The 19,523-nt window shown below is 36.6% G+C and overlaps 3 protein-coding genes across 3 annotated transcripts; all 3 read left to right on the forward strand.

Moving 5' to 3' along the window:
* Positions 1-1,466: 1,466 nt before the first annotated feature.
* LOC108551336 (uncharacterized) lies at positions 1,467-4,810 on the forward strand. The gene is made up of 7 exons (XM_017905473.1): positions 1,467-1,760; positions 2,307-2,713; positions 3,076-3,149; positions 3,218-3,399; positions 4,207-4,395; positions 4,487-4,642; positions 4,751-4,810. Exons 1-7 carry the CDS (start codon positions 1,467-1,469, stop codon positions 4,808-4,810), a joined length of 1,362 nt encoding a protein of 453 aa, XP_017760962.1.
* Positions 4,811-9,311: 4,501 nt separating this feature from the next.
* LOC108551337 (uncharacterized) lies at positions 9,312-10,357 on the forward strand. The gene is made up of 2 exons (XM_017905474.1): positions 9,312-9,380; positions 9,908-10,357. Exons 1-2 carry the CDS (start codon positions 9,312-9,314, stop codon positions 10,355-10,357), a joined length of 519 nt encoding a protein of 172 aa, XP_017760963.1.
* A 3,757-nt stretch (positions 10,358-14,114) lies between these two features.
* Positions 14,115-15,464, forward strand: LOC108551338 (uncharacterized). The gene is made up of 5 exons (XM_017905475.1): positions 14,115-14,281; positions 14,368-14,467; positions 14,955-15,056; positions 15,121-15,276; positions 15,399-15,464. The coding sequence occupies exons 1-5, from the start codon at positions 14,115-14,117 to the stop codon at positions 15,462-15,464; spliced, it is 591 nt and encodes a 196-aa protein (XP_017760964.1).
* The last annotated feature ends 4,059 nt before the right edge of the window (positions 15,465-19,523 follow it).

Genomic DNA, 19,523 nt, shown 5'->3' on the forward strand with positions numbered 1-19,523 from the left:
TTAATCATTAATACTTACATGAGCGATAGGTTTTGTATTTCCTGTAGTAAATATGATTGCTATTGAAAAGTATTTTTCTTGCATAATATTCTTATTATTTTGTAATAAATATACAATATCATAAAAAGACGTAAAAAATAAATTATTTTATTAAGAAATTTTATGTATAATTGTGTATGTGCAGAATATACAATATTATAAAAAGACGTAAAAAATAAATTATTTTATTAAGAAATTTTATGTATAATTGTGTATGTGCAGTGTTTTCATAGGAGAAAAATAAATACAAAATAAAAAATATATTGAAAAAATCTATCAAAACTATGGACGGGGATAAAACTCCGGGTCCTCTAGGATAGCAATTCTCGAGCGTCGTCGTTACGCAACAACTTAACTTGAAAGATATTAGAAATAAATGTATAATTAAGGAAGTAATAAAACTTTAATCGCAAATATCTAAAAAACTATTGAGTAGTTGTGGCTATAATGATATATTTTCTTAAACTGCATCGATATTGTGCCATCGATATCTTGGAAATATTTCAGAATCGATACATATAAATCGATACGAATCATATCAGTGTGACACCTTACCGAGTGTTATACTGCAGCGCATGGCATCTCAACCGTGAGTTTATTGGTAGCGCAAGTGGTTAAAAGTGGGCCTCCTTTGTTAATCCGGGGTGTAGATCAAGTGGATCGCCGCTTCGTTTCGAAAGTCCGATCATCACTGCTGCGTTTTCGTCACACATGCTACCTTATCGGTAACTTCAACTGGCATACTCTGGCATACTCTTATAATGTGTAAGTTAATTACTGGTTTTGTCTTTCTACCTAACTGTTACCCTTTGTACTACAAGTGAAGTTGTGCATGACTGCCTCAGTATGTGGATCAATATTGTATAAAATAATCTACTTCACAGACAGTTTCGTTAAGTGTTACCGTCTGGAATATCAACACTGTTGCGAGATTACTTCCCTTTGGATCTGCATAATGTTATAGTCTACTCCAATGTATAATAGAATCCGTAATCACTACTGACAATAATGTAATCTAGAGTACTTCTATACGGAAGATTGCTAAGGGTTACATTGTCATTACGAGCTTCACGTAGAATCACTTAACAAACATCTCGTTAGTACGTTGTTGGATGACTAACGATTCGTTGGCCCTTAGTCACTAGAAGGGCCTGGTTGATAAACGCAGACCAATTTCAGAGTCCAAAAACAATTGACTCATTCCTACTTTCACTAAGGGCCAATGGTCATCTTCACCAAACCAAAAACTAACATTATATAAGAACTAGAACTCGTATTGTATATTGAAATCCGGGTTCCAACAACGTGAGTAAATATACACTCCTCCGAAGCAATATAATAACATTGTGCGCCTTCAAAGCAGATATCACATGAATCTATTCTATCGAGTGAATTCGATCGTTGCACAAGATAAGTCCTTCGAAGTAATGGCGAAACGACTGAGTCCAGAGAGTGTTATTCAGTTTGTTCGGTTCAGCGTAGCTCTAACCTTGTGCTGGCCACTTCGTTCTAACAGCAGCAAGAATCGTGTTTATTGTTACAAAGTTCTACAATTCGCTCATGCTGTTAATACTACCATCATTATGTCAATTGCGTTGCACTCTGCGTATCTACATTTGAGCGATTTCGTCAATGTCTCTAGGATTATTGCTGTGTCACTTGGTATGGGTCAAATGATCATTACGACTCTCATATGCATTTCCAAGCACGAGTCCCTGCAAGTAAGTTCCGAATTGTATTATTGCTGAGTTGTAATAGCATAAGTATCCGTATCTCTGCCCACTTTAAAGATTCCTTATTCGCTAATTCGTAGGCACAGGTCCGCGACGTGCTGTCAACGTCAATTTTTATTTTTGTTTGCGTGATATTCGATACACCGGGACTCAAAGTATAAATAAACCAGGACAGAAGAATGTAAATAATGCAAATTCTTTTTTTGCTCGCTAGGCATAGTCTAATATCGCGTCTTATACGAGATGGTACAGCTGTAACTTCACTGAGACATGTCTACTTTCTTATTTTCTTTTAACGCATAAGTTCATTATACGACATAAACGTATCTCATAAACGTCATATTTATAATTATCGTTTGTTATTGTTTGATTTTCACGCATAGTTTATTTCTGTCAACTATTTTATTTATGAAAATCACGAATCACCTGTACAGATAATCGATCAGACGTGATCGGAGAGTAAAATCTTTAAAGTGGGCATTATTGTCCTAAATTTCCATGTCTGCTGATATATCTTTTAATAACGAATTGCAGTATATAATAGAAGACATGGAAGCATACATGAGAGAAGCACAGCAATATGAACGGGAAGTATTCTACAAGTATATCGCGAAGGGCCACAAGTTTTACGGAAGTTGTATAATACTGATGTATACGACTTCAACTATATTTTTGTTAGGTCCTACGGTCCTGCCGATTTCTTTGCCACTTGATATCGAGTATCCATTTCCCGTCAACAGTACTGCGTTATATGTTACGTTATACTTACATCAAACAGTCATCACCTACCAATGCACTGCGCTATTATGTCTTGGCGGATTTGGGGCTCTTATGCTTTGGTACACAACCGCTAGATTCGAATGTTTGGCGATAGAGTTTCAGAAAAGTTCAAATGTCGATACGATGGTCGTTTGTATTAAGAAACAATTATTGTTAATGAGGTAAAGATACTATTCCGCAAAGCGTGTTTCACTCACAGGCTAAATTGATAAACTCTACATTTCGAATTTTCACACGTACTGGCGTAGCCAATGCGGTAGTGTAATCAATTTTTGCAAATATCTCGGAAATTAAGGCCAAGCGACAATTATCGTTCAGATAAAAGTCCTTCGGAATCTCGTCCTCTATAACATGTTCAAAAATCATAGGGATCGACTGACGCATTCTGCAGTTTTTAACAATTTTATGTTTTTTGTGAAAAAACTAGTAAAATAAAGCCTTTTGTGAAAAAACGGAAACAAAGACGCATTTAGGGCAAAGCCGCTAAACTGCATATTTACCAAGCTGAATTATTTATGTATAGGATGTCTCAAAAATCATGGAGCAATCGGTTGCGTAATAAATCCATATGCAAAAATTGGTGTGAATTATTACTTGGCTAGTTGTGCCACGATCTTCGGGACACTTTATATTTAAAATAAGTTTATAGTTTTTATACGATGTAGTAAATCGATTTGGAAAATGTGAAGTTCATTTAGCCTTTGGTGTAGCATATAATCCTACCGAATATTGTTCCTCTGGTTTTAGTTACGCCGAAAATGTTGCTACTACTATCCGCTTTATAGCCTTCGGTGCTGTAGCTGGGAGCACAGGTATTCTAATTCTGTGTGGTATGATCATGATTTTGGTAAGTACAGTAGTTCCTTAGAAATTGAACGATCATATTTATTTAAGATACAGTATGGCATGAAATAGTAGCACATACTATAATTTTCAGTATTTGTTACAATCATGGCGATATACCGGATGTTCGCGTTAACTTACACTAGCGTTTCTCTTTTTCTTTTTCTTTGATAATCGGTAAACATCAGAGAAAAACGAAAGTGGAAATAATTGTCATATATTTTATTGGCACGAGAGTACGATATCCTAATTTATAATATTGTAGGAAAGGAATAAGCAAGGCCTTGAAAGAATGCTAAGAGTGTTTGGGCTTAGAACAAAAGTGACCGCGTGCAAGAGGATCGAATGTAAGACATGTTTATGACAGTCGAATGCAAGTGTCATGTAAAATGAGTATTAAACGGGAAAAAACCGGTAGCAGTTGGGTCGTAGCTCAAGAGCTATCTTTCTTTGATATAATCCTTTTTTTTATACACTTTATTATGCTAGATGTTACAATGTTCGTACAATGGATCGGCGTTATGGCGTTAAATGTCACATCAAGACTGAAGAGTCTTGTTTTCGGAGGGTTCTATATATTAAAATCTTATCGGTGGTTGACTCAGACTGAAGTCATGAAGTTAGTCATGTTTAGTTATGACTAATTGGGACTTTGGGCCGTTACACGAGCGAAAGCGTGTATTAAAATGAGATTAATCTTGCGTATACCACGGTCTCAAGGTCATATAGTGTCAGAGAAAAAGTTAACGTTTTGAAATATCGTATTTATTAGCACGTTATATTCATAAGACTATATTATTTTGCACTATAGCTCCAAGCGCCAATCGCAGAGACACCATTAGAACAAGTATTTCTTGCATATAGCCTGACAAATTTTGACGATCCGATTTATTTACAGAATTCTTCGGTAATTGTGAAAGTACAGTTCATCGGCGTAATTATGACGGTACTCACAGAAGTTTATATGTACACGTGGCCAGCTGATCACATGAAAGATACGGTAAAGTATGTTTATATTATAGGAATGTTAAATGAATAGCGTTTGAAATTTACGTGTATCATTGTCTGAAGATGAATTTTTTTTATTTTAGAGCGAAAATTTGTCACGAAGTGCATATGACATAACTTGGTACAAGCAATCGGTACGGATGCAAAAGGACATACTGAACATTTTGGTATATCAGAAGCCAGTGGTAATTTCTATCCGCTGCGTAATGCCTGAACTAACTCTGGAGTACTTTTGTTCGGTAAGGAAAATTTATCTTCGTATGTCGATCGAGACAAGTAGTTTCCGAATGAAGAATTGATAAATTTATGATATTTTGTTTATGATAATTCGTTGTATTTCGTTTCAGTACTTGTCAAATGCATTCTCCATTTTCGCCAGCATGCGCACTCTGCTGATGAATAATTGAGCGACAGTGCTTTATAAATGTTGCATTGATCGGACATGGAAATTCTCGTATGTACCTAAAATGAAAATATAGTAGTGACCGTAGACACGTGGAAATTCCAACATTAGAAAAGCGTTGGACACTCTATGTTGCTGAAAATAAATATTAAAAATAGATACTTGTTATAATACACACATGAACGAGCAGCGGTCACAATAGTTATTACACGTACAGATGAGCAGAATGCCAATCTGATTGTCTTTTCCAAAGCAAGGAAATCCTGCAAGAAAAGCAAAATATTTATCTTGGAACAATAAAAATACTCCACTTGCAATAAGAGAATAAACACAAAAATTATGGTATAACGATGTGATTAGTTCATCTACTTAAACCAACCAAAATACTACAGTAGTGTCTATGTTACGAATTCTCCTTGACAAGCATCTATGTAATCGTCAAATTTTAACCCTTTGCACTCGAGAGGCGACTCTCAGTCGCCATTTAACACGTAAAGTGTCACACCGCACTTTATTGGGGGAACCTTGGTCCCCAGGGACCAATGCTAGATTTTCCGTTTAGGCCCGGTCGATCCTAAGTGACCGGCCAAAACTAGGATCAAAAGGTGCTAACTTTTGGTGTTAAATTTGATGTCATCTTTGGATTTAATGTTTGGGAATTCCTGTTATAACAATTGATACAGTATCTCCGAGTTTTATGAATACTTAACTTGCCACCGGTGGGCCTCTTGACGGCCGAGTCTGGGCCTGAACGGAACGGCAAGCAAAACGGGCTGGGCACTTAACGTGTTAATCAGATTCTAAAGACTGTTATTAAGTAACTCTTTGCGCTCGACTATTTTTTGGCTAAAGAAGGGTACGAGTTGAAAAATTTTCCGTCATAAAGCTGATGATATTTTTTGAGCAGTAAGTAAGAAATCATATATATAATAATTAACACGTAGAATTATTTAATTTCGATACCTCGCACACTGTTACATTATTCCAAATTTCATATACACCTAATTCTGTTTTTACACGATAGATACGTTCCCGAAGAATACGTGTAAAAAGAATTCGTATAAAAAAATATATTGCATCTATGGAAAAATAGAAGATTGGTTCCAGTCTTAAGAAATCAGCAAAAATAATACAATAAACCATAAGTTTTCATGCTAGGATTTTAAACATTTTATTTCATAAAGATTGCACATGTATCGTACAAAGTAAATTATCATTTGAAAAGGAAAAATACATCGCTAATTCGTGAACACAAAAATTAGGCAAGATAATATGAGTTACACGTAAAAAGATTATATTCGTTGTCACTTTCTGACAATAAACGCATACGTTTGCGTAAGACTGTAATATTACTGCTATCGCTAGAAATGTTTTGGTTATCGCCTTCGTGCTACATTGGTGAAATTCTTTCTGTAATCTCTTGAACAAAATTAGGACTAGCCTCCTGCGATGCCGATGTTTCAGTGGATTTAAGAACGAATTCAGTAATTAATCGTTGTGTTTGTGTTTTGGCTAGGCCAAAAATTTAGGTCGATCGTGTTAAATCAAAATAAGTCGCGTAAAAAAAGAATTAAATTTTTTTCCTAATTCGTGTTAAATCAAAATCGTGTAAAAGAAGTCCGTGTAAAAACAGAATTGGGTGTATTAATTAATACATTGCGTACGGCGCCTTGTGCGCTCAAAGCATCCTCAAACATCGCACATTTTTGAACACCCTAGAAGCATGCTTGGCAAGCAATACGTTGCATATATACAAATTTTTAATTTAAAATTGGTAATATATTCACATAAAGTATTCTTAGATATTACTATATACCCTAAACATCGATTTATTATATAAAATTTTATACATTTTAACTAATATTTATCTCACAAACTTCAATAATGCTTTAGAATGTGATATCTGGTAAAGCATACTCTTTTGTGCAATGTTGTTTGGCACCAGATTGAAAATGTAAATGATTTTTAAAAAACTATTTCCGTACAAATTTGCACATATATATCGAAATAACAAAATGTACAACAATAAAACACTTTATAAGGTGCGGTAAACAATCCTCGCAGAGCTACCGATGTACTGGCTATACTGATTGATTGTTTATTTTGCTTATCATTTGTCACAAGAATGTGCAAGGCTTCACAACCCTGGTAACGTAACAAAAAAGTTTGTCTCTGGTTGCCTAAGTCACAGATTCAATCGAAAACAGCTGAAAACGAGATATCCCGTGACTCGCACGCAATGTGTTAATATCGAGCTTCGAAATTTTATCGAATGGCGACCGAAGGCCGCCTCTCGAGTACAATGGGTTAATATCTCGAATTTAAAATTGCCTACGCTTTTAATATCGAGGTAAAATAATCCTACGTTTTACAATTAATTTGCACTCCTTATTTACCGTTTTGAAAATATCGTCGACTTTATGGTAGAAAGTGTTCTAATTATTATATTTCTGTAACGAAAAGATCGTTGAGTGCAAAGGGTTAAAAGCTCGCACACTCTCCAATATTTATATCATATGCTGCACTGATTCTACTTACTATCTTGTATCAATCGTTATTTTCCCGATATCTTCAAATATTGACATCCTCCTTCACTGGCTGCTTCATGCTCGATTAATCGGTGACCCCGACAGAGAACAAAAACGCAACCTTCTACCAACAAGGATGGAGATACATGAAGACCCGTCGAGACTTCATAACCCTTCTCCTAGGATGACCAAGCAGAAACGATGCCCGAGAAGGATGACCTCCTCTTGTAAGCAGGACGCGATGGCCGTCCTAGGACAGCAGAGTTACGGCTATAGCAGGCTCCGAGAGCAGTATGGCTTGTCTGCAAATACAGTTCAGCGATTCAATTGTTTGGTGACCGACACTGACAGTCAGTCTGCCAGTTAACATGTTGAGTGCGGCGCCGATTTTGCTATACCTTCCGCTCAGGCGGCAGCGAGTAAGCACTAAATGCCGAGCGCTCAAGTATGCCGAAGAGTATGAACAGAAGATTATTTTGTTTCACTTTGTTGTTTGGACTGTGAGAATGGTGCAATCAACGCATAAATGTACAAATTATAAACAGAAGATAATGGGGTGGGCAATGCCAGAAAGGACAAAAGGCGATCATCAAGAGACGATCAGTTAGAAAAAACCACGGAAGTGTAAGGATTTACTTCAGCAGAGGGAATTTAGTTTTTACAATATATTAATTGTCATTAATAATTTAACCTCTGACAATGCCGGTCTCGCACACCCATGTCGATCAAACGAAAAGTTCGCTGTCAGTCCCTAGAATCCACGCCGTCCAAACGAAAAGTTTACTGTCAGTCCCCAGGGACTGACGTAGCACTGAACGTGTTAAGTGCACCAACTGCAAGCAGTAGACTCATCGGTCTGTCCATCCTTGCAATCCTAAGATTTTTTTCATCACTGGCAGAAGGGTAATGTAGCATCATCATTCTCATTTTCTTCACTAAATGGATTCCAGATTCAAGAAAGTTCGAGGATTTTCCCGCAAGTCTTCGGTAAACATTCCACTTCCTACACATAGAATTTCTAGACTTTTCAATAGTACCTCCCTCAAAGATACAGTCTGCTAGGTAGCCTTACTGATGAGTCCACTAATAGGCCCAAGACGAAACGCTGAATCCCTTCCTTCTCCTTTCGTCCCTTCTAGCACTGACGTCACATCGAAGATACTAGTCGCATCAATCGACTTCAGCAACTGTGGGGGAAGGACACTTGCAGCAGTAATCAATAAGTATAGAAATGTCCGTATTGCACAACAAAGTCAACGAGACTAACAGCCTTAATCGATAGTCGCTTATGTAAGTTAATTGCTGTTTTCGTCTCTTTATCTAACATTTACCCCCTGTAAGTGATACAAATAAAGTTTCGCATGACTGGCTCAATATTAGGATTAATATGTATGCAAAATGAACTACTTCACAGGAAGTTCCGATAAGTGTTACCTTCAGGAATATTTATTGTTTCGAGATTATTCCCATTGCATCTGTATAACAGTATAGACTGGATCCATGTATAATAGAATCTACAATCACTACTGTCGAAATAATAATGTACACTGCTGAACTTCTACATTGAAGTTTGCTACCGGGAGATTGTTATTACTTGCTGTGCGAGGTATAATTATACAAATTGCACAAGGGAGCATCTGCGAATATATACTAGCTTATGAATCAATATGACAACACGATTTCAAACCGGATACTCAAAGCATAACGATTTATTCTATTGAGTGAATTTGATCGTGGCACAAGATAAGTTCTTCGAAGTAATGGCGAAACAACTGAGTCCAGAGAGGGTTATTCAGTTTGTTCGGTTCACTAACCTTGTGCTGGCCACATCGTTCTAACAGCAGCAAGAATCGTGTTTATTGTTACATAGTTCTACAAGTCGTTAATGGTGTTAGTACTATCGCCCTTATGATAATTACGTTGCACTCTGTGTATCTACATTTCAGCGATTTCGTCAATGTCTCTAAGCTTATTACTATGTCATTTGGTATGGGTCAAATGATCATTACGACACTCACATGCATTTTCAAGCACGAGACCCTGCAAGTAAGTTCCGAATTGTATTATTGCTGAGTTGTAATAGCATAAGTATCCGTATCTCTGCCCACTTTAAAGATTCCTTATTCGCTAATTCGTAGGCACAGGTCCGCGACGTGCTGTCAACGTCAATTTTTATTTTTGTTTGCGTGATATTCGATACATCGGGACTCAAAGTATAAATAAACCAGGACAGAAGAATGTAAATAATGCAAATTCTTTTTTTGCTCGCTAGGCATAGTCTAATATCGCGTCTTATACGAGATGGTACAGCTGTAACTTCACTGAGACATGTCTACTTTCTTATTTTCTTTTAACGCATAAGTTCATTATACGACATAAACGTATCTCATAAACGTCATATTTATAATTATCGTTTGTTATTGTTTGATTTTCACGCATAGTTTATTTCTGTCAACTATTTTATTTATGAAAATCACGAATCACCTGTACAGATAATCGATCAGACGTGATCGGAGAGTAAAATCTTTAAAGTGGGCATTATTGTCCCAAATCTCAAAGTTTGATGATTGTAGTATGTAACAGAAGTCATGGAAGCATATATTAAAGAAGCACAGGAATACGAACGGGAAATATTCTACAAGTATATCGAGAAAAGCTTTACTTTTTATAAAGGTTCCATATTACTGAGCTACACGTCTGCAACTATTTTCTTGTTAGGATCTCTCGTATTTCCGATTTCGTTGCCACTCGAAGTTGAATACCCATTTCCGATTAATAATACGGCTGTGTATGTTTTCTTATATTTTCATCAGTCACTGGTTATCTATCAATGCACCGCACACACATGTATTGTAACATTTGTGGCTCTTATACTTTGGTACACGGCTGCCAGATTCGAATGTTTGGCGATGCAGTTTGATAAAGTTTCGGATTTGGACACGATGGCCGTTTGTATTAGGAAACATTTACAACTAACAAGGCAAATATACATTAAAGCATGTTTCATTCATGTGCCAAATTGATGAACACCGCATTTAGAATTTTAAGTCATTTTTATGCTGCAGCACCTAACTTAAACTGAACAATATATAGAAAATGTCACAAAAATTATGGAGCAACTGCGCAACGATTCCATATCCAAAAATTAGTTGAATTATTACTTGGTCTGTTGTTCCACGATCTTCGGTATACTCTGTATTTAAAATAAGTTTATATTTTTTATTTGGTGGAGTAAATCGATTTGACAAATAAGAAGTTCGTTTAGCCTTTGGTCTCATTTAGTCTAATCGAATATTGTTCATTTGGTTCTAGATATGCAAAAGAAGTTGTCTCTGTTCTCCGATTTATAGTTCTCTCTGCTGTAACTGGGAGCACAGGTATTCTAATTCTGTGTGGTGTGATCATAATTTTGGTAAGTACAGTAGTTCCTTAGAAATTGAACGATCTTATTTATTTAAGATACAGCACGGCATAAAATAGTAGCACATACTATAATTTTCAGTATTTGTTACAATCATGGCGATATATCGGATGTTCGCGTTAACTTACACTAGCGTTTCTCTTTTTCTTTTTCTTTGATAATCGGTAAACATCAGAGAAAAACGAAAGGGGAAATAATTGTCATATATTTTATTGGCACGAGAGTACGATATCCTAATTTATAATATTGTAAGAAAGGAATAAGCAAGGCCCTGAAAGAATGCCAAGAGTGTTTGGGATTAGAACAAAAGTGACCGCGTGCAAGAGGATCGAATGTAAGACATGTTTATGACAGTCGAATGCAAGTGTCATGTAAAATGAGTATTAAACGGGAAAAAACCGGTAGCAGTTGGGTCGTAGCTCAAGAGCTATCTTTCTTTGTTATAATCCTTTTTTTTATACACTTTATTATGCTAGATGTTACAATGTTCGTACAATGAATCGGCGTTATGGCGTTAAATGTTACATCAAGACTGAAGAGTCTTGTTTTCGGAGGGTTCTATATATTAAAATCTTATCGGTGGTTGACTCAGACTGAGGTCATGAAGTTAGTCATGTTTAGTTATGACTAATTGGGACTTTGGGCCGTTACACAAGCGAAAAGAGAAAGCCTAGAAACGCGTCTGAGTGTTTAGGGTACGTGACCTTTCAATTGAGAAAGAGAACATGAGTATGAAAAAAGACAGAATGCAAGGTTTAAATAAGAGTGCAAGTACGCGGAGGAGTCAGTGTGTATTTTAGAGTCAGTCATAGAGTTTTTGAGAGATAGCGTGCACAGTAGGCCCAGAGTTATTAGTGTTTTAGTTGAGAATAAATCATTTTTATATTTACATAGCGTTGGACATCTTACTTACACAAATCATTCACTAGTTTCATATCCTTGTATCTGTAGGGAGTCCTCCCCCACGGTCGTTTGGATGTTAGGTGGTCGCAAGTATGTTCGTGTGGCGGTGTAGCTAGAAGGGACGAAAGGAAAAAAAGGAAGGGATGCGTTTTGTCCCACCAGTAAGGCAATCTAGCATGCCAATTCCAATTCCTTTTTCAATTTAACATACGTTTAATGTGCCGGAAACAATAATATACATATGAAAAAAGAACCAAAAGGTACAAAAGGGTTACAAATGAATACTTACTATATCCAAAATGAACTCCTTCACAGGCAGTTTCGATGAATATTATCTTCAGTAATATTAACATTCTGGAGAAATTATTTCCTTTGCATTTGTATAATATTATAGTCTGCACCCATGTATAATAGAATCGATAATCACTACTGTCAAGATAACAATGTAGACTGCAGGACTTCTACATTGAAGTTTGCTAACGGTAGATTGTTATTACGTGCTGTACGAGATGTAGCGATTATCATTCTCACCCTCGTCACTAGATGGATTCTGACTTCAAGAAGGTTTGAGGACTTTCTCGCAAGTCCTCGGAAAACCTCCAATTCCTATACACATAACTTCCCGACCTTCCAATGGTATCCCGTTCTAAGGCAAGGCCTGCTAGGGTAGCCTTTTACCGATGCGTCCACTAGCAGACGAAACGAATCCCTCCCTTTTCCTACCGTCCGTTCTAGCATCACGGTGTTGGGGATACCTGTGACCAGCCACTTTTGCATAAACCTTTGTGTGTGTCGGACGTGTCTACCGATCCTCCGTAGTTGAAGCCCTTTTTTGAAGCGAATATACTTGCAGTGTATCGAGGGTGAATACGCTTTCCACAGTGTAGTGATATAATCTCATCAAGTAATAGACAGTTTGCCGAACACGTAAGGGAATAATCCCTTGCAAACAGTGGAAGATAAATTTAAAAAAACGCCACGAGTACCGTTTTGAACACGCGTTTGTATATGCAATTTAGATGGTTGAAGGATTGGTGCCGAAGACGAACTGACTTCTCGAGTTTGCTGTATGTCCTGTCTCGTCGTGTTTGGTCCGGAGTTTTCTCTAGTTTAGTTCTGATTGGGCAAAATAGATGTTGGTGGTGGAAAGGTAAAGAGTTTTAATTGGACAGAGGGTGTGACATAAGGACCTTTGGCTAAGGAGTAGGAAACTGTCAAGGAGCCGATTTCTGATGGTCGATGACGTGATTTATAAGTGCCGTCCGTCCGTCGCTTGTTGGGTCTGTCACAAGTGGGTCCCATCTGTCGCGTCTGGTGCTAGTAAAATTCCTAATTTTGCTTTACCTTTATACGCTTAATCCGCTAGAACGGCGTTGAGGCACATCGAACCTCCGGAATTGCAGTCGCGGTATAAAATATAAAATAGACCGTTAGGTCTGGCAAAAGTGTAAGCCTTAGAATAAAATTATGTTATAAACACGCTCTCCGGGACGGAACAAAAACTATGTTTCTTTGCCAGCAAATAAATTTCTGTAAAATGCCTAATGCCTGCTCTGTAACAAAACTTATTTATTTTTAAATTTAAATATCAATCTTCGTGTCTGTTCTACGAGTAATTTTCGTTTGAAACATAGCTGCACTACGAAAGTACCACTTAGGTAATTACGAACCGCTACGTTATATTTCATTGCTATACCCACAGTAATGTATTAAATCACTCTCAGGTATATACGTCAGCTTTACAACAAGTAAGGTAAGTGAATATCCAATCGCGTGCAGAGCAACATAGTGATATTGTAGCTTGAAGCGACTTGTATAATTCAATCCTCTGCATCATCTAAATTGCATCGCGTTCGTGTAATAGATTACATATTACGTTGAAATGGCATTCAGAAAAGTTACACCAGAAAAGGCCATCCACTTTATTTGGCTTAGTGTAGCTATGAGCTTCTGCTGGCCTCTTCCTCTGACTAGTAGCAAGAAACAAGTCTTTGTTTATAAACTACTTCAAGTCGGTGGCACGTTTAGCACTTGTATGTTGTTATTGTCTTTCAGATACTCCTCGTATTTGCATTCCGACGATATCGTCATTCTGTCTAAATGTGTTTGATAGGTATGAGCCAGGCTATTGTTCAGAATATTATATGTTTCTTCAAATACAACGTGTTACAAGTAGGTATCTATGCGGTTTTACTAACACTCTAATTCAGCAGACAAATTATTTAACAACGAATTATAGCGCGTAGTCGCAGAAATGGTAACGTCTGTCAAAGGGTCACAACAACTCGAAAAGGAAGTATTTTGCAATTACATCGCCAGATGCAACGTCTTTTACGGATGCGCTATAACAATTATGTACACCTCAGCAAGTCTTCTTATGTTAGGACCCACGGTTTTACCTAGTCTTTTCCCATATGATGTGGAATATCCATTCAACGTTAATAATACTTTGACATATGTTACTTTATACTTGCATCAATGTTTATACACCTTCCAATGCACTGCACATATATGCCTATGTGCATTCGGTGCTCTTTTACTTTGGTTTAGCTATAGAATTCCAACAATGTTCTGACATTGATTCGGTGATCTCTTGTATTAACAAGGAATTACGTTTAAGGAGGTAAAGATAATATTATACAGTTTGTAGGCTAAATGATTATTTTTGCGATCATTGTGTTCACTCTAATAGGTTCCTTTTACTCTTAGGTATGCGAAAGATGTGATCAGTTGTTTACGGTTTGTGGTTCTTTATGCTATATTTGTGAGCATGTCTGTGATGATTCTATGCGGACTATTAATTATTACTGTAAGTTATGTCTATGGTGCTTTGGGTATGGCTTATCAAACGAACGGTTTCGGTCTATTTGAATTCTAAATGTAGAACATTTGATTTTTTAACGAATCAGATGCGTTGATTGTTTAGATTATAGTGAGATAATGTTAGATAACGCTCATAGGCTCGTTTCGCTCATTAGCGAAAACAAACATCATGCTCGAGAAACACTACAAATCCTATATACATGCCCTATCATATTATCAAAAATATTTTGCATTTTGCACAAAGTGACAGTATGCATAGTTGTTCTACATCCATTATCATTATTTTCCATATTATCACTCGTATGCCAATTGAAACCGTAAAACATGTATGAGTGAATACTGGTATACTATATCTATACTGAGGTATGTATATGCAGAGGTTCAAACGTGCTCAGATTTCATCGGTTGCATAATTAATGCAATGTCAGCCAACTGAGACTTATTTAATTAATGAAATTGTAATTTGTGAACAGGATTCACCGCTGATTGTGAAGATACAGTTCATGCTCATATCTATGACTATGCTCGTAGAAATTTACATGTACACCTGGCCAGCTGATTTCATGACAGATATGGTAAATTATATGTGATGTACGACTTCCAGTTTTTAACGTATATCTGAATATCTGTTATTCCTAGAGCGTAAACGCTTCACGGAGTGTGTACCATGTCTTATGGTATGAGCACACTGTACGGATGCAAAAGAATATACTGAGCGTGTTGATGTACCAGAAACCTGTTGTTCTTTCTGTCACTTATGTGATACCACAGCTATCCTTGCGTTACTTTTGTTCGGTAAGACAAATCATGCATTGTAAATAATAATAATATAATAATGTTTTATGTTTTTCTTTCTAACTAATCATTTTTATTTCTTTGCAATAACATGTAAATAATAAATGTATTATTTTCTTCAGTACCTGTCAAATGCCTTTTCGATATTTGCATCTTTACGTGCAGTGGTGGAAGGTGATCAACGGTGATCTTTCATGCGTTACACACAATAATTAGTGTACAATAAAATTATCTTAAGCATAATCAGAATATGGATATTTAAAACGTTCTGTTCGGTGTATATTCTTCAGTGCAATTGTGTTAATAAAAATAAATGATTTTAATTTAAATATAACGCACACATATGTAGGATTAGGTGCAGAGGAGACACAGCTTCCTTCCTTTAATGTTAATAGTACCAATGATACGTGAAATGCATCTCAAACTCGACTATTCAAACTCGCTGAACGACCACCCAAACGACACTCGAAACTAATTCTCAGAACTTACACTCCTAACTCATGCTGGCACACTCAACTTGCACTGACTCTTTCTCAATCTCGCACCCCTTTGGATCCAATTTTATATCCATTTATACTACCAATTCATACTTGGCATTCTCCAGCGTCCGAAAATTTTAGATGATTTTAGGGATTCTTTGCTTCTTCAGATTCTATCAACACCACCGATAATCTTCGTTGTCAACTAATTGCTTTCTTTATTAGAGTTGCTTTGCGCATTGCGTGGCTCGTGTCGTGCCTATATGGCATTCGGCAGATGTTGGGTGAGATTTGTTCACTACCAATGTCCAAACGGACCTGGTCCAACGAAGGAGAACGTCTTGAGGAGGTACTCATACGGGCGATTGCTCTTGGCTCACTTCAGATCGAGCTGAATGTGATATCTAGCCGTTGGTCTTTATGGCCCTCATACCACTCACTCTTCCGTACTCGGTGGCAAGCACCGCAGTGCAAGGGGACGACCCACTGTGTCACAAGGGCACCATCGTGGAGGTAAGGTGAGTGTCTTGGTCAGTGTGGGCCCGCCAATTTTACCGAAATTTGCCTCACCGTACGGCGGATTCTTGATAACATCAGTTTCATCGTGGTTTTTGACCGGACAGCACAGTCAGAACTAGCCTTTGGCCTCGAATCTTAGCTGACAATGCTTGCAGGGGTCGAAACAGGTTCGTTCGGGCCTATGCGCTTATGTGCCAGTCAATGCTCCTTACGCTACAGTGCACTATACCGTAGATGACTAACTAAAAGACAATAAATATGTCCGAAACTCGTAAGAATTACTCAAAATATCGAAACAGTTTAATGTTGGCGTACAATACGAGCTGGAATGCTTGTCACGTCATAGAATTATTGAAAATGATTTGGGTCATAATTATTATTTATAGTATGAAAAAAGAAGTTCCAAAAACACGTATCACCTAGTTTGATCCATAGATCATTCACCACTCGCACCTAAGAAATCTCAATCTGCTGTTATGCACATTTGATAATCACCAATACAATACGTACAGTAGCTGACAAAAGTATTTGAACTTCGCATTTAATAGGAATTCTCTAATCGAAAAATTCTGATTTTAATGAATGTTTGTATGCACAGAAAGCACAATGAGTTACGCATGCAGTAATTTCTTCCTGGACAGAAAATAATTTTATGGGGGTAAAATCAACGATTAAAGTTTTAACAATCTTCTTCATTCTTAAGCGAGATATCACACTCATTTTTACTACACAGTGACGCAGTACCGAGAGTTAAACGTTTTTTTATTCGAAAAATTTTTCTTTGTCCCGCATTGTCATACAGTTACATTTAACCCTTTGTCTGCCACGTCGAAATCACATGTTTCCCTGAAGACGCCACGTGAGATGCACCACTAGATGCAAGATTTGTTCTAATATTTTTTTGACGTTGCAATAAAAATTTTTAATCGTTCAATGGGGCACATTTTATTTCAAAGTATCTTCTAATTAGCGGTTATATTTAGGATGCACTAGCTGTCAATTTTCATTCAATGTTGTTCAATGCAGTTCAAGTAGTCCAAGCGCTACGGTCATCAATGATCACCGTGGCATCACAGGAGAAACCGTGGCCGGTCATATATGACCAACGTGGCAGTCAAAGTGTTAAAAGGAGTAGAAATCTGACTGTAACTTTGAGTAACATTTTCATCCACGTGAAGTAATATCCGCGAATAAAGAATATCGAATCACGTGTAACTCGTAGTGCTTTACGTGCACACAAATTCTCATTAAAATCAGAATCCTTTAGTCAGAGTACTTTTAAAGTTTGTATATCTTTTGAATACTTTCACGAGTCAATGTGTACACACAAAGGAATAAGAAACATTGTTACAATATACGTGTGATGTCGTAAGATTTATATTGGTTGTAATTACTGGAAATTTTAACCCTTTGCACTCGAGAGGCGCCTCTCAGTCGCCATTTAATCAGATTCTAAAGATGGATGTTAATTAATATATCAAATTTACAACTACCCAATGATGCGTGGAATATCGTAGTAAAATAATTCTACGTCTTAATTTGCATACGATTTCCTATTTACCGTTTTGGAAATATCGTCGACCTTATGGTAGAAAGTCTTCAAATTACTATTTTCCTGTAACGAAAAAATCGCCGAGTGCAAATGGTTAATCGGTGATATAATACAGGCTACGTTATCACGAGGTCATAAATTAGGCTATACTGAAACGATCGTTTTGGAAATATCGTCGACCTTATGGTAGAAAGTCTTCGAATTACTATTTTCCTGTAACGAAAAAATCGCCGAGTGCAAATCGTTAATCGGTGATATAATACAGGCTACGTTATCACGAGGTCATAAATTAGGCTATACTGAAACGGTAAATATTGATATGACGCTGCTGACATGAAACATTTTACAATAACCGGATTTCTTTTCGAATTATTAATAACAAAAATTAGAATATTACTGCAGTTAAATAAAATCTTTTTCGTCGATCATTCAATATATCTCTTTGAGTTATGCAAATTAAGGCTAAGTTAATCAATCCAATCAATAAATTCAATGTAATAGCAATTTTTGTTTTTCATCTTGTATAAACATAACGAACGAACCAGTAAGTACCAATGATGACAAATAGTCTCTATTTAATTAATTCATATTTGCCTATGAATACATGTGAATATTCATAAACAAGCATAAATTACAAAACCACTATAATAAATTTGTATAATCACTGATTATTTCATATGCACATAGGCCACTGAGCTGGCAAATGAATCAAGTCAAACAGAAGATTTAATTTCTCACTAGACATCAATGACATTCGATATTTATAAAATTTTCTAGAAATGATCTTCTAAAATGTAGAATTTTATAGATAGCTCAATAACCACTCGATCAGTGTTTTTCGAAATTATTCGCCTTGCATTCACATTTAGGGAGTCATCCATATATTTTGTTTTTCTACACTGATTTCACTCAACTAATTACGAACACTTTTAACTTGGTCAAATACTTCGAGTATTTGCAATGGTCATTTTTTATCATTTCGGATGTTAGGAAATCACTTGAAAACCCGTGTGGATACAACAAAGTGCAAACATATGTGTAAACACAACATAGCTCCAACATTTTACTCTAAAGACTTAGCTATGCCTAACATTCGAGAACACTAGCCCTAATGTGTGATTCCTTCCTTTATTCGGAGATAATATGGCAGACGCGCCTATGTATAATGCAACCAACAACTGTAATCATCGAACTATTACAAATCGGAATAATTTCTACAACGCTGTACACTGTATTTAACAGTTTTGAGGATAATTTATTAAATACCTTCGACGTATGAGATCATTACGTCGGAGTATTATTAACATCAAGCATTTAACAGTGCATTTAACTGCTTTCGAAGCAATTAAATAACGTTTTTCACATAACGAAATAACGTTTTCCACGTGACTGTTGCATCAACTAAATCGTGTCTCGTTCGTATCACAAATCCAACGATTCCAAAATCCAACGTGGGAAGAATGTTGAGAAAAACAATGCCAGAGAAGGTGATCTACGTTACTTGGCTGAGTGTAGCTATGAGCTTCTGTTGGCCACTTCCTCTCAGCAGCAGTAAGAACCAAGTATTCGCTTACAGACTGCTACAAATTGTCAGCATCATCAGCATTCTTCTCGTGCTTCTGTCTCTGATATACTCTTTGCACTTGCATTCAAACAACATCTTTGTTCTTTGTAAGTATATTTGCTTAGCAATAGGC

Source organism: Eufriesea mexicana, unplaced genomic scaffold (assembly GCF_001483705.2).
Source record: "Eufriesea mexicana isolate 0111107269 unplaced genomic scaffold, ASM148370v2 scaffold3843, whole genome shotgun sequence".
Classification (NCBI taxonomy): domain Eukaryota; kingdom Metazoa; phylum Arthropoda; class Insecta; order Hymenoptera; family Apidae; genus Eufriesea; species Eufriesea mexicana.

Bases quoted from the DNA above. Each gene is read 5' to 3' on its own strand.
- LOC108551336 (XM_017905473.1), top strand. From the start codon at position 1,467: ATGGCGAAACGACTGAGTCCAGAGAGTGTTATTCAGTTTGTTCGGTTC. The intron at 2,714-3,075 runs GTAAAGATACTA...ATTTATGTATAG, and splicing joins AAACAATTATTGTTAATGAG to GATGTCTCAAAAATCATGGA. The intron at 3,400-4,206 runs GTAAGTACAGTA...TTTGCACTATAG, and splicing joins GTGGTATGATCATGATTTTG to CTCCAAGCGCCAATCGCAGA.
- LOC108551337 (XM_017905474.1), top strand. From the start codon at position 9,312: ATGTCATTTGGTATGGGTCAAATGATCATTACGACACTCACATGCATT. The intron at 9,381-9,907 runs GTAAGTTCCGAA...TGATGATTGTAG, and splicing joins TCAAGCACGAGACCCTGCAA to TATGTAACAGAAGTCATGGA.
- LOC108551338 (XM_017905475.1), top strand. From the start codon at position 14,115: ATGTTACTTTATACTTGCATCAATGTTTATACACCTTCCAATGCACTG. The intron at 14,282-14,367 runs GTAAAGATAATA...TTTTACTCTTAG, and splicing joins AAGGAATTACGTTTAAGGAG to GTATGCGAAAGATGTGATCA. The intron at 14,468-14,954 runs GTAAGTTATGTC...ATTTGTGAACAG, and splicing joins GCGGACTATTAATTATTACT to GATTCACCGCTGATTGTGAA.